General features: G+C 34.7%; 1 protein-coding gene across 9 annotated transcripts in view; it reads right to left on the bottom strand.

Annotated features, from left to right (window-relative positions):
• Positions 1–13,051, bottom strand: part of ARHGAP12 (Rho GTPase activating protein 12) — a 124,806-nt gene that overhangs the window by 35,229 nt on the left and 76,526 nt on the right. For 6 of the 9 annotated variants that reach the window (XM_036099601.2, XM_036099600.2, XM_036099598.2 and 3 more), the window contains 2 exons: positions 4,082–4,207; positions 84–158 (listed from right to left, as the gene is read on the bottom strand). In XM_036099601.2, the coding sequence (XP_035955494.1) occupies positions 84–158; positions 4,082–4,207 (201 nt within the window). The remainder of the gene's footprint in view (positions 1–83; positions 159–4,081; positions 4,208–13,051) is intronic. The other 3 variants (XM_078075343.1, XM_078075342.1, XM_036099599.2) reach the window with 2 other exon arrangements.

Consider the following 13,051-nt stretch of genomic DNA (forward strand, 5'->3'; position numbering starts at 1 on the left):
AAACATTACATTTAGAGAAAATTAATTTATTGAAACTGATTGAAATAACTGGACTATATTATACTATAGGCTATCATACTAACTGTATCTTGGTGCTTTGGTGAAGAGGGAGAAGATTCATTTTCAGGAAAGCAGGGTTTTGAGGCAGTTGGAGATTCCTACAAGAAATAAGTAATGAAAAATGTTACTCTATTTTATATCATTACATTTCTCCCTTTATTCACGGTGGGAGAGCTTAATAAGGGAAGCTCAAAAAATCTTTTCCTAGTTATTTCCTTTCTACATTCAGCTCTGAAACTAATATGACACTGATTTGCAAACTAGAGTTGTCTGAAAGTTTATGAAATATGGCATATTTTATGCTGATTATAGTTTAATTTAAATACTGCATACAGAATTAATAAAAAGAAATGATGCATGTTGCCTTACAACCATGATGTTTTATCAGCCTGAACTGACCACATTTAAAATAGGTAAAATCTAAACACTTAGGGATAAAAATATAAGTCACCATACGAACTGGCTCCTGTTGCAGTCGGTATGAATACCCAGGACTAGGCAAGCCAATAGTCACAGGAATGATGTGGCAACTGCCAGAATGAGAACTTCATTTAAGTCAATGGCTATGTAAGACATTTAATTAAATTGCATTAATATTTAAAGTAATTTACAGGTAACTTTCCAATTATTAGGAAAAAAGCGAGATTTTTTTAAATGCAAAGAAGAAACTTTAAAGATTAATAACTCACCAGAAAAAAAAGAAGTTTTAATGTTTAAGCCTACAAAAATATATAATAGGAGCAAATCAATAATGTGTATTTTAAAAGCAATTCTGCTTTGTCAACATTAAAACACACTATGTGATTTCTACCACAGATGTTTGTAAGACTCTTCATAGAGGACAAGACTGAAAAAACACATTTTTGGTACCAACAGCCAAGCTCCATTTAAATCTTTTCCATTATCCTAAATGTTTTGAATAATCGCAGGAAAAGAAAATCAGAAAAATCATATGCCAACACCGATTATTAATTTTCTTATAAACCAAATAATGTCTTTGCAAATTCATCTCCACATCTCTATCAGTCTACTTTACCATGCTTATGAAACTGGACAAGGTACTGTTAACAAATCTGGGTATTCGTATTAAATCACAATACACAAACCATTAACACCATATCCATTCACTTGGAAAAAAGTCTTCAGGTTTATACCATATAAAATTTGTAAACACAAAAGCTAGATAGCAGTGAAAGCAGGGAAATCCTTGAAGGGACAACCTTACAAATCAAACATCCAAGGCCTATACTACTAGTGAAGAAAACATTAAAATCATATCAAATTATACCTTTACAAAAAAAATTATACATAATATCCGAATCCAGTATAGCCTCATTTAAGTATTTTTTTTCTGACCACTTCAGATGTTTCACTTTTCGATTTCTTGACTTCTAGGAGTGTCTAATACTAAAAGCTTGGAAAAAAGATGAAAGAAAGATCTGATGACCCACAAAGTAGAAAATAAGTGAATGGTAATCACAATTTATTTTTCATGGGATTATCAGTCCTATAGAAATAAAAACCACAGCAAATGGAGGAAAAATGTAAGTACAACAATTATAATTCCTATAACAAGGATTTCCCACATATATTCATGTATATTTCTAAATTTATGTGCATATCTAAATGTATTTTAAATGCCTACAACTAGCAGATTTTAGTAAAAACCATACATAGGCAGAAACAGATGCACCCACACATATACACACACACAGACATACACATCTACCTCCCCCAGTGTTGTCTGACAACTGAATTAGGACTTATATCATCAGAACAATATTTGCTACATAGTATTAGGTTTCTTTATTACATTTCAAGTTACACACCCTTTAACCCTCATAAGACATTGGTCAGCTAGTTTATTCAGGTACAGTCCCTCTTTCATAACCTCAAATCTTTTTTTTTTTTTTTTTTAAGATTTTATTTATTTATTTGACAGAGAGAGACACAGCAAGAGAGGGAACACAAGCAGGGGGAGTGGGAGAGGGAGAAGCAGGCTCCCCGCCGAGCAGGGAGCCCGATGCGGGGCTCGATCCCAGGACCTCAGGACCCGGGATCATGACCTGAGTCAAACACAGACGCTTAACGACTGAGCCACCCAGGCGCCCCATAACCTCAAATCTTAAAAACATATATAGTAGGTGGTGATAATAAACAGAAAAGTTTACTTTATCTAGGATTCCATTTATAAAGGTTAAGGTGCAGGTAAAAAACAAAACAAAACATTTCCACCAAAAATAAGTCAGGGCGCCTGGGTGGCTCAGTTGGTTAAGCGATTGCCTTTGGCTCAGGTCATGATCCTGGAGTCCCTGGATCGAGTCCCGCATCGGGGCTCCCTGCTCGGCAGGGAGTCTGCTTCTCCCTCCGACCCTCCCCGCTCTCATGTGCTCTCTCTCATTCTCTCTCTCAAATAAATAAATAAAATCTTTAAAAAAAAAAAAAAAAAAGTCAATCTCTGGTCTCAAGAAAATCATGCTCTCACAACTCTGAAACACTCAGATTATAAAAAGAAATGTCATGAGAACTTCAGGCAAGTTATTCTAATAACAGACTGAAAATAAATCTCAAAAAAGATTTTAAAAGAGTAAGAAATTATAAGTCTACATCAGCAAAATAATCATCCCTTTTGTTTTAAAACGAAGAGGCAGTGGAGTTGGTTCAACAATGGCTTTTGCATTAGAGCATTATATATGACAACATTTACAAGCCTTCTGTGTACACTCAATTGTAATCTGGTTCCTGGAGTTAAATGAATTTTCCATTCAAATCTCTAGGAATCTTAGCTACTCATGTTATTCTCAATGCTAAATATTTTCAAGTATTCTTCAATAGCAGATTCCAGATTTCCTTTGATATGCCCTCTACATTCAAATCACATATTATCCTTACAAAATATAAATTACAAACTGGTCTACTACTTTCATTGTTGTTCTATTAGTCTATCTTATACACAATGTGTGTAGACCTTTTCTACAGCTGCACAAAAAGTCTTCCATTTAATTTCATGAAAACCAGCATTACAGTCACTAAAAAACAAACTTGTTTGGACTGATTGAGATAATTTATAAAGGAATTTACAAGTGAAAGTACCCAAACATAGAGAAATATGCCTTAAGAAAGTTCATTCTGTTTCCACTAACACACCTGAAAATGTAAGAAACCTGTTAATTATGCCAAAAGAGAAGTCTGATGGTAAAACAAAAAGAGAGTCCCCAGTGACAAATATCTTTTTAAAATAAGGTTTTTAGAAGGGGGGTGGGAGGATGGGTTAGCCTGGTGATGGGTATTAAAGAGGGCACGTTCTGCATGGAGCACTGGGTGTTATATGCAAACAATGAATCATGGAACACTACATCAAAAACTAATGATGTAATGTATGGTGATTAACATAACATAAAAAATAATAATAATAATATGGTTTTTAGAGTGTTACCACCACCCTCACATTTTTACATTAGTATGGCTAATGTTCTACAAATTCATACGCATTTCCTACTCCATCCCCAAAATGAAGCTACAACATAAAAAGTCACATGGAAGGTAAAAACTTTATGGGTTTTCCATTCTGATGTTTGCATCAAAATTTATCCCTTATTTGAAACAAAGAACATTACTTCTCAGATTAATAAAAGAAGTCCTTTGTGCAGAGAACAATTAGGGAAACAGAAGAGTGGGATTCCAATTCTCCCACAGGATGAAGAAATTAATTAAATGTCTTTACTAGTAAAGCCTCCCAGAGACTGAAGACAAACAATAACAGATATATGACTGGGTTTTACTAACAGGGTTATCAAAAATATCTACCACCTCCTAGGCTCAAATATACACATTATTAAGCCACAGATGAGTCAGTCCACTGTGCAAAAATCGATAAACTACAAAACCTAAACCCATTCCAGGACAAACTGACGCTATACACAATAAAACAATAGTTACCAAAGTATGAGATGCAGCTAAGGAAAATAAAGAATAAAAAGAACATTCAATATTCTCAACAGATTTTCTCAAGAAGTTCTACCTTGTCATTAGTGTCCAACACAATGGTGCTATGTCTCCACTTTGTTAATACAATTGGTTCTTGCAGCCGCCTGTCCAGGCTTCTACTTTTAATTATTTCTCTTTGCTGCTGGGATGAAGCATTATACTAAAAAAACAAACAACAACAAAAAAACCTCATAAATAATAGAAACAAAAGTGGAATCTAAACATGACATTTGATGTTCAGCAAAGTTCATCACAGGAATTTTTCTGGCCTGTTTTCTCATCCTTGACCACGTTGTGGCCCAACTGAGATGATCAAAGATTTTGGTGTTGGAGAGACCAAGTTACCGTTACTTTGGCAAAATATTTAGTCTCCCTATGTCTCAGTTTCATCAACTGTAAAACAGACATAACAGAAATATCATCTCATTCACAGACGTGTTATAAAAATTAAGCAGTATAAAAAAGGCCAAATATTGCCCTAATAGTGGGTTCCCAATAAGATATTAGTTATCATAATTTATAAAATGAGGTCATTGGACAAACTATTTTTTTTAAGGTTCCTTCTACCTTGAAAATCCACGAGTCCAATTTTTGGTTTAGGTTTTAAAAATGATGATTACATATACAACAGTATCCCCACATTTAAAGGGTTGTTTGTTTTTGCTTTCATTTATAGGCCAAACATACTATTATTTGTTTCTCTGAAGTTGTGAAACATAACCAGGTCAGAAGGCAGAAACAGTTCTAGTTTGAAAGACCAATCCTGAATATATCAGTTGTGTACAAAGAATAGATAATAACTGCTCCCCCATAACATCTAAAATTAAGAACACATTATCAATAATTAAATCATGTGTTTGAAATGTCAAGTAGATTGATCACCAAGCATAAACATTTCAGAAATGTGAGGTTTAAGAGGTATGCTGTTTTATACAGCCTATTTTAATAAATTATAAATAATTAAATGACAAAAGAAAATTAAAGGCTATATTCTTCTCCTGAAAGCAAAGGATACCTAATACCTATCTACTTCTCCCACCCCTAAAAAGCCCAGTAAATCTTAAAATTTTAATGATTCATTAGAATTTCAGTAAAATTGTTAAGAATGTTTTTAATATTAAAAAAAAATCTTCCAACATCTTTCTCCACACTATGCCATTTCTTTACTCCCCAAAATGAGGCTACACACACCCCCCAAACTATCTCCCAAATCTGTTACTTCATTCTTCACATTAAAATTTGCCAAAGCTAGGCAATCACATATGGCATTTGCTTTTAAATTACCGCTGCTTAACAAACAGCAATCTTAAAATTCATCACAGAAGTTCACAAAGGGATCATTTCTAGGATGAACAAAGATGAAACTTAAAGGCTACCCCTCAAAAAATTCTGTGCCAGAAATCTCTTAGTGAAAAGAGACCTAAACAGAGCTATATTTTCAATAGAATCATCATTAGCAATAATTAAAATGTATAGTTGTGTAAACACATGTGTATGAACTTTAACAGATACAACTACCTTAGCTTATGAGCTTTGTAATTAGTACAGTTGTTTAGAAATCCTTTCTATGTGGAAACAAAAATAATGTGAAACTAAACTGGGCAATAATCACAATGATAAATGTGCTGGTAGTTTTACCAGGCAACAGTATATTCACAAAAACAAAGTATAAATAAAATGTCAGATATAAAATATAGTCTAGTTAACAAGATGGCTAAGTTTAAAACTTTTCCCCCCAAAAAACCAAACTTTTCTAATCCCTTTAAAAATACCATTTTTTAAGAATTTTAGATGAATTTTTATTTGAATTATTTCAAACATATACAAAAGAATAAAGACTATAATGAAAACCCACCATCGAGTTTTAGCGTATCTAATATAAAATAATTGCTTTAGGTACCTTAAAAAAAAAAAAGAAAGAAAGAAAATATAGACCTATTAGATGCCCTCTGAATATATCTTCCAGATTCCATTCCTCTCTCTCTTTTCCCCAGTAGCACCACAGAACTCAGTGGTCAACACTGTCATCACACTTTAATATATACTTATTTATCTATAAATACACATACTTGTAGAGTTTTTATAAATGGAGTCCTACCACATGCATCATTCTTCAATTTGCTTTTTGCATTCAATATGTTATTTTACAAAGCATATCCATGCTGATGAGTATGCAGTTCTAACTTATATTTTCACTGCTATATATATTACATTGTATGTAGATACAATTTAACCGTTTTGCTATAAATGGACATGTCTAAAGCAGTAATACTAATTTACACTTCTACCAGCAGAACAGATTGGTTTGCACAACCTTATTTGGTACTACTGAATTTATATGCATTGGTGTATATAAAATAAAGGTTAAGTACACATACACATTAAAAAAATGTGAGAAGTGAAATGTTAGCTTGTTGTTTTAATTTACATTTTCTGATTACCTGTAAATTTGGACACCTTTTCACATATTTATTTCATGTATTTCCTCTTCCGGTATTGCTTAGTCATGTATTTTGCCCAATTTCAACTGGGCTTTTTTTTACTCTTACAGAAAAGAAAGGACCAGGAAGTTCTTGATGTATTTTGGCTTCAAAGCATTTTTGTAAGCTACATGAGTTGAATATACCTTCTCCTAGTCTATAGCTCAGCTTTTTCCCTTTGTGTATGGTACTTTTTATATTAGAAAGTATTTTTGTTTAATTTGATGTAATCACATCTGTCAATCTTTCCTTTTATAGTTTTTCCTTATTATAGTTTTAAGAAATCCTTCCCACTCTGAAGTCAAAGATAGTTTTTATATATCCTTCTGTAGCCTTTAGAATTTGCTTATTACATTTACATCTCTGATCTACCTGGAATTAATCATTAAGTGTGAAGTGAGGTCAAGATCTACATGTCAGGGGCGCCTGGGTGGCTCAGTCATTAAGCGTCTGCCTTCGGCTCAGGTCATGAACTTAGGGTCCTGGGATCGAGCCCTACATCCAGCTCCTTGTTCAGCTGGGAGCCTGCTTCTCCCTCTCCCACTCCCCCTGCTTGTGTTCCCCTCTCTAGCTGTCTCTGTCAAATAAATAAAACCTTTTAAAAAAAGAGATCTACACTTCATTTTTCACGTGAATAACCAATAATCTTAGCAACATTTATAGCAGACTCCATGCTTAATCCATTGATTTGTGATGTTACATGTAAGCTTTCTATTCTGGTTTATTTCTAAACTGGTCTATTTCTCTATATGTGTGCTCTTACTATCCCATCTTAATCACCGTAACAAGAAGCCCATCCCTCACATGCCCCACCCATTTTCAGGAATACTTTGGGTTCTTCATAGACCTTTGTTTGTAAATAAAATTTAGCATCAGTTCCCAAAAAGGTGGAGAGGGAGAAAGTAAATGGAAATACAGTGAACTTATAAATTAATGTGGACACTGCTATAACACTGAGCCTCCCAATCCAAAATCATAATGGTATATTGCACCATTCATTCAGGTTTTACGTCCTTCAATTCAGCTCTGAAATTTTCTTAAGATCTTACAAACCAGAGCACCTGGGTGGCTCAGTCGGTTAAGTGTCTGCCTTCGGTTCAGGTCATAATCTCAGTGTTCTGGGATCAAGCCCCACATCAGGCTCCTTGCTCAGCGGGGAGTCTGCTTCTCTCTCTCCTTCTGCCCCTCCCCCCACTCATGCTTGCGCACAAGCTCTCTCTCTTGCTAATAAATAAAATCTTTAAAAAAAAAAGATCTTACAAACCTTTAATAGGCATATTCTTAGTTACAACTCTTCCTACTGCTACTGCTGGTAATGAAATTTATTTGTCACATCTAAGCCTGACTTTTTACTAGAGAGATGGGTAGTTTTTTTTTTTTTTAACATTTTATATATTTATTCTCTAGAGAGAGTGAGAGAGAGAGAAAAAAAGAGAGAGCACAAAGCCAAGGGGAGAGGCAGAGGGAGAAACAGACTCCCCGCTGAGCTGTGAGCCTGACACAGGGCTCAATCCCAGGACCTCGGGATCATGACCTAAGCTGAAGGCAGACACTTAACTGAGCCACCCACGCACCCCAAAAGATGGGTAGTTTTTATGTTGATTTTATATCCAGCAACTCAACAGCTTTGAGTTTGTAAATTCTCTTGATTTTTCTAATAATCAAAACAACTGTATCTCTTCTCAATTTTTACTTTACTGTTGAATAGAAGCAGTGATTTTAAAAAGTTCAAATCTAGTTCCTAATTCTAATGAGAAAGCTTCTGTAACTTCACAATTAAGTATGAAATTTACTGTAGATTATTTGACAAATAACCTTTAGCATGATGTAATACAGCACTACATCTGAAATGATTTTCTTGTAGAAGCAAATAGTGGGTCATGGTTTTTTATCATTTCTGAAAAATTTTTAAATATTTTTTTTTTTTTTTTTTTTTTTTTTTATTTGACAGAGACAGACACAGCGAGAGAAGGAAGACAAGCAGGGGGAGTGGGAGAGGGAGAAGCAGGCCTCCCGCGGAGCAGGGAGCCCGATGCGGGGCTCGATCCCAGGACCCTGGGATCATGACCTGAGCTGAAGGCAGACGCTTAACGACTGAGCCACCCAGGCGCCACTTCTGAAAAATTTTTAACAGGTGTGTTTAGACATTTAATGTAATTATATACATTAGGATTCAAGTCTGCCATTCTATTTTCTATCCTGTTATTCATTTGAGTTTCTCCTTTCCCGCCTTCCTGTGGGCCACTTGAAAAGTTTTTACTATTACATTTTAATTCATCTATAGTTTCTTGAGTCTATATTTTGTTAGTTTTTTAGTGCTTGTTCTAGGGATTACAATTCACATGCTTAATTTATCACAGTCTAACAGTATCAACCTTTCACGATTTCAAATGAAATGCAGAAATCTTACCAACAACTACATCTCTTCACTCTCCCCTCTTTACGGTATAAGTATCATCTCTACCTACAATGAGTACTTCAGAAATGTTTCAATTTTTGTTTTGAATGTCAAACATAATCTTTAAAACTCAAGACAAGTCTCCTCAGATATTCACCCTTTCCATTGTACTTTCTTCATTCCTGATGTTTCAGGTTTTCTTCAGTTATCATTTCCCTTCTGTGTGAAGGACTTCCTACAGCAATTGTCTGAGAACATGATGCTGGTAATAAACCTCTTAGTTTACTTTCATTTGAAAATGTCTTTATTTTACTTTCATTCCTGAAGGGCATTTTTGTTGGATGTACAATTATGGGTTTACAGTTTTTTCTTTCAGCATCTGAAAAATGTTATACACTTCCTTCCGGCTTCATGATTTCTGATAAGACATCCACTGCCCTTCAAATCATTATTACCCTATAGGTACTGTGTTGTTTCATCAAGCTGCTTTCAAGATTATTTTAGGGGGGAAGAAAAGGGGGAGTCTTCAGTTCTCAGAAATCTGAGTACTATGTGTCTAGATGGATTTCTTTAGGTCTATCCTGTTTATTAGGTGTTGCTCAACTTCTTGATTTCTGTTGGTCTTTTGCCAAATTTGGGATGTTTTCAAACATTGTTTCTGCAAGTATTTTTCAACCTCACACTCTTTCTCTTCTTCTTCTAGAACTCCAATGAAATGAATGTTAGGTCTTTTGTATTTTCCCAAAGATCTCTGAAGCTCTGTTCATTTTTTAATTTTTAATTAAATTTTTTTGGGGCGCTTGGATGGCTCAGTCGGTGAAGCGTCTGCCTTCGGCTCAGGTCATGATCCCAGGGTCCTGGGATGGAGCCCTGCATCGGGCTCCCTGCTCAGAGGCAAGCCTGCTTCTCCCTCTCCCACTCCCCCTGCTTGTGTTCCCTCTCTTGCTGTGTCTCTCTCTGTCAAAAAAATAAAATCTTTAAAAATTTTAATTAAATTTTTAATTTTTAATTATATTTTTTAGTGCACATGCCCATTTCAATACTATACTTTGTGATACATTTGCTCACAAATCATCAGGGAAAGCAAGTCATATGACTCAGGTAACAGCAGAATATACTCCCACCCACAGTGGGAGGTCTCTACAAAGGTAAACAGCAAAGAGCACTGATACAGGAATGGGTAAAGAACGGATCCAAAGATGCAATCTATCAGAGCAGGTAATCTGGTCTTTTACCCTTTGATAGCTGTTATAATTGTCTCCCTATACTGAAGTTCTGCACATCCAGTAAAACTTGTCAACATATAAATTTATTTTTATTTATCCTGGTCAGTATTTAAGGCATATTTTCCAGTTATAGACTCATGCTTTCCTTCAGTTTTAGAAAATTCCTAGAAATTATATTTTTAAATATTATTTCCCCATCTTTCATCCATTCTCTCCTCTGGAATTCCTAGTTTACGAATATAGGAAACTTCCCACCCATCTTTCATTTCTCTTAACTACGCTTTAGTATTTATTATCTTTCTGCCCTTCTGTCTGTAGTTTATACTACTGACTGCACTTTTTAATTGCACTTTTTAATACTAGCTTTTTCATCTGAAATATTTCTATTTTTCATCATATTCACCTATTCAGATATCATTTGTTTTTATTTTTCATAATTTCTTGTTTTTATTTTTTATTTTATTTTTTTGGTGCGCAGCAAAGCAAAGTTTACTGAGTGATAGCACAAAGCTCCCGAAGAGGAAGGTACCCAAGAGGGTTGCCCTTCTTGTTCTTTTGAAATGAAAGCCTTCATTTAACTCCAGACATCTACAATATATTTAAAGTCTGTATTTAAGTTATTAACAAAATTAATTTCAACTGGAGTACAATGTTCTGATTCTTGATTTTTTTCATGTTTATATTAGCATTGGGTTCTTCATGTGTTTTACTTGGAATTTTGAATACCAGACTCATTTTGAGTGGGAGATGTTTTGTTTTGTTCTCTTTTAATTCATCCTTATTTTTCCCTCCCAGTCCTTCCTCTAGTCTAGTTTTATGGTCCCCTTCACCCACACCTTATCTAGAGCCAGGTATGCATAAATGTATGTGTGTACATATTTTGTCTCACTTAGCTGTCATATGTACATGCTTCTTCTTTCCAGATTTATAGCAAACTCCTTGAGGATAAAGACCATGCCCTGTGCATTTGCATTCATGATAACATCTATACAGTGCTGACCACCAAAGATGTACTCAGAAAACAGTAGCTAAGTTTCTAATATCTGCACTGGGAGTTACAAAACCATCTGACAGAACTTATTTTGGATTTACTAAGTAGAGGTTCTAAAACATTTTGCCTTATTTCCTCATTCCCACTGTACCCAAATCAAACCTTCTCCCCACATTCAATTTAATTAGAAGTTCAAGAAACTGCCCGTTCTGACTTTATCCTAAGTGGCAAATGGTGGCAGAAAATGAGTTAATACCACAAAACTAATGGCTCAACAATGATCACAATCAGCATCCATTTCCACTGTTGTGGAACTACCCTGAAAGGTTTTGATATGACTCAGTTCTTTATTTCTTTCACCCAGGACATCTCCACAAGTAGGTATCTTAATGTTGAACCTATAAGTCTTCCGACCAGGGAGAGTATAGGAGTTAATACAAAAACAAATAGAAATATTTAGCTATGAGTTAAGTATAGGTTCCAAATTGCTCCTTATATAGGGTCATCCAGGAAGCCTTTTCTTTCAATGGACCCCGACCTGGGACAAATCACTCAAAAGAAGTCTTGTGTTTGATCTCAGTACTCCACGCAGTCAGAAACTACTATGAAGGAAGATGCAATACAACAAAAGATTCTTCTATAACTCAAATGTTGAGGTACTGATAGGAGCTACAATTAGAATTTGTCAAGTGGAACAAAAATTTCATATGTTTAAATTATTTAATTATTATATTAATAAAATATTGTTCTTCTATAATCTAAATCATTTTCAGTGAACTAAACCTTCAGCAGATTTATCTTCTGGTATCTTTAAGTCAAAATCTGAATGCGTATTTTAGAAGCCCAATAGAACCAATCAATGTCACATAGTTTTCAATATTGAATAGTTTTATCCCCAAATATATATTCCTTTCCCAGCACATAGGTATTACATATTTTGGCTCCCACTATCCATAAGATTTTTCTTTCCAATTTAATCACTAAATAGGATTGTATTTATAAATGGTACCAGTTTTGAAAAATAGCTGATGTATTCTATAATTTCTTCCCAGTTCATTCACAAATAAAAATATTGTTAATCTTATCTTTTCTCCTGAAGGTTGAAAATAGCCATATTAAACTTGGAATATTATTTCCCACTAAAAAGTTTTATTAAGAGACAAACTGGGAAAATAAAGTTAGGCCATTTCATATCCAATTCTTTGTAAAACAAACAACCAAAAAGACCCCCTAAAAAACCACAACAAAACAAAACCAACACCTCACAAACAAAAAAACCCAAACTGTTGCTAGAGTATCATTCAACTGCTATTCTCTGGTTTATAAAACACTATAGGATTTTGAGGGGTTGGTACAACTTCAAAGTTTAAAAGGTAAATATGGTTTTATCTGCAGAATCAGATTCCAAAAGTACTAATTAATGATGAAAATGGAAAAAATTCATGAATGTTTTACTGCATTATATTTCATAATTTTAAAGAGTGATAACAGAAAACTTCCAAGCATGAAATATGTGAGGAGCAATTTATGGCACTTTTAATATATTTTTATTTGGGTCTTTATTCATTCTTGGTATTATTTTATGGTTAATTTTTTTTTTTTTTTTAAGATTTTATTTATTTATTTGACAGAGAGACAGCGAGAGAAGGAACACAAGCAGGGAGAGTGGGAGAGGCAGAAGCAGGCTTCCCGAGGAGCAGGGAGCCCGATGCGGGGCTCGATCCCAGGACTCTGGGATCATGACCTGAGCCGAAGGCAGACACTTAATGACTGAGCCACCCAGGCGCCCCTGGCTCATTTTAAATAAAAACAATGTGACAGGCACCTGGGTGGCTCAGTCAGTTAAGTATCCGCCTTCAGCTCAGGTCACGATCCCAGGGTCCTGGGATGGTGCCCAGCATTGGGGTCT

Source organism: Halichoerus grypus, chromosome 6, assembly GCF_964656455.1.
Source record: "Halichoerus grypus chromosome 6, mHalGry1.hap1.1, whole genome shotgun sequence".
Lineage (NCBI taxonomy): Eukaryota > Metazoa > Chordata > Mammalia > Carnivora > Phocidae > Halichoerus > Halichoerus grypus.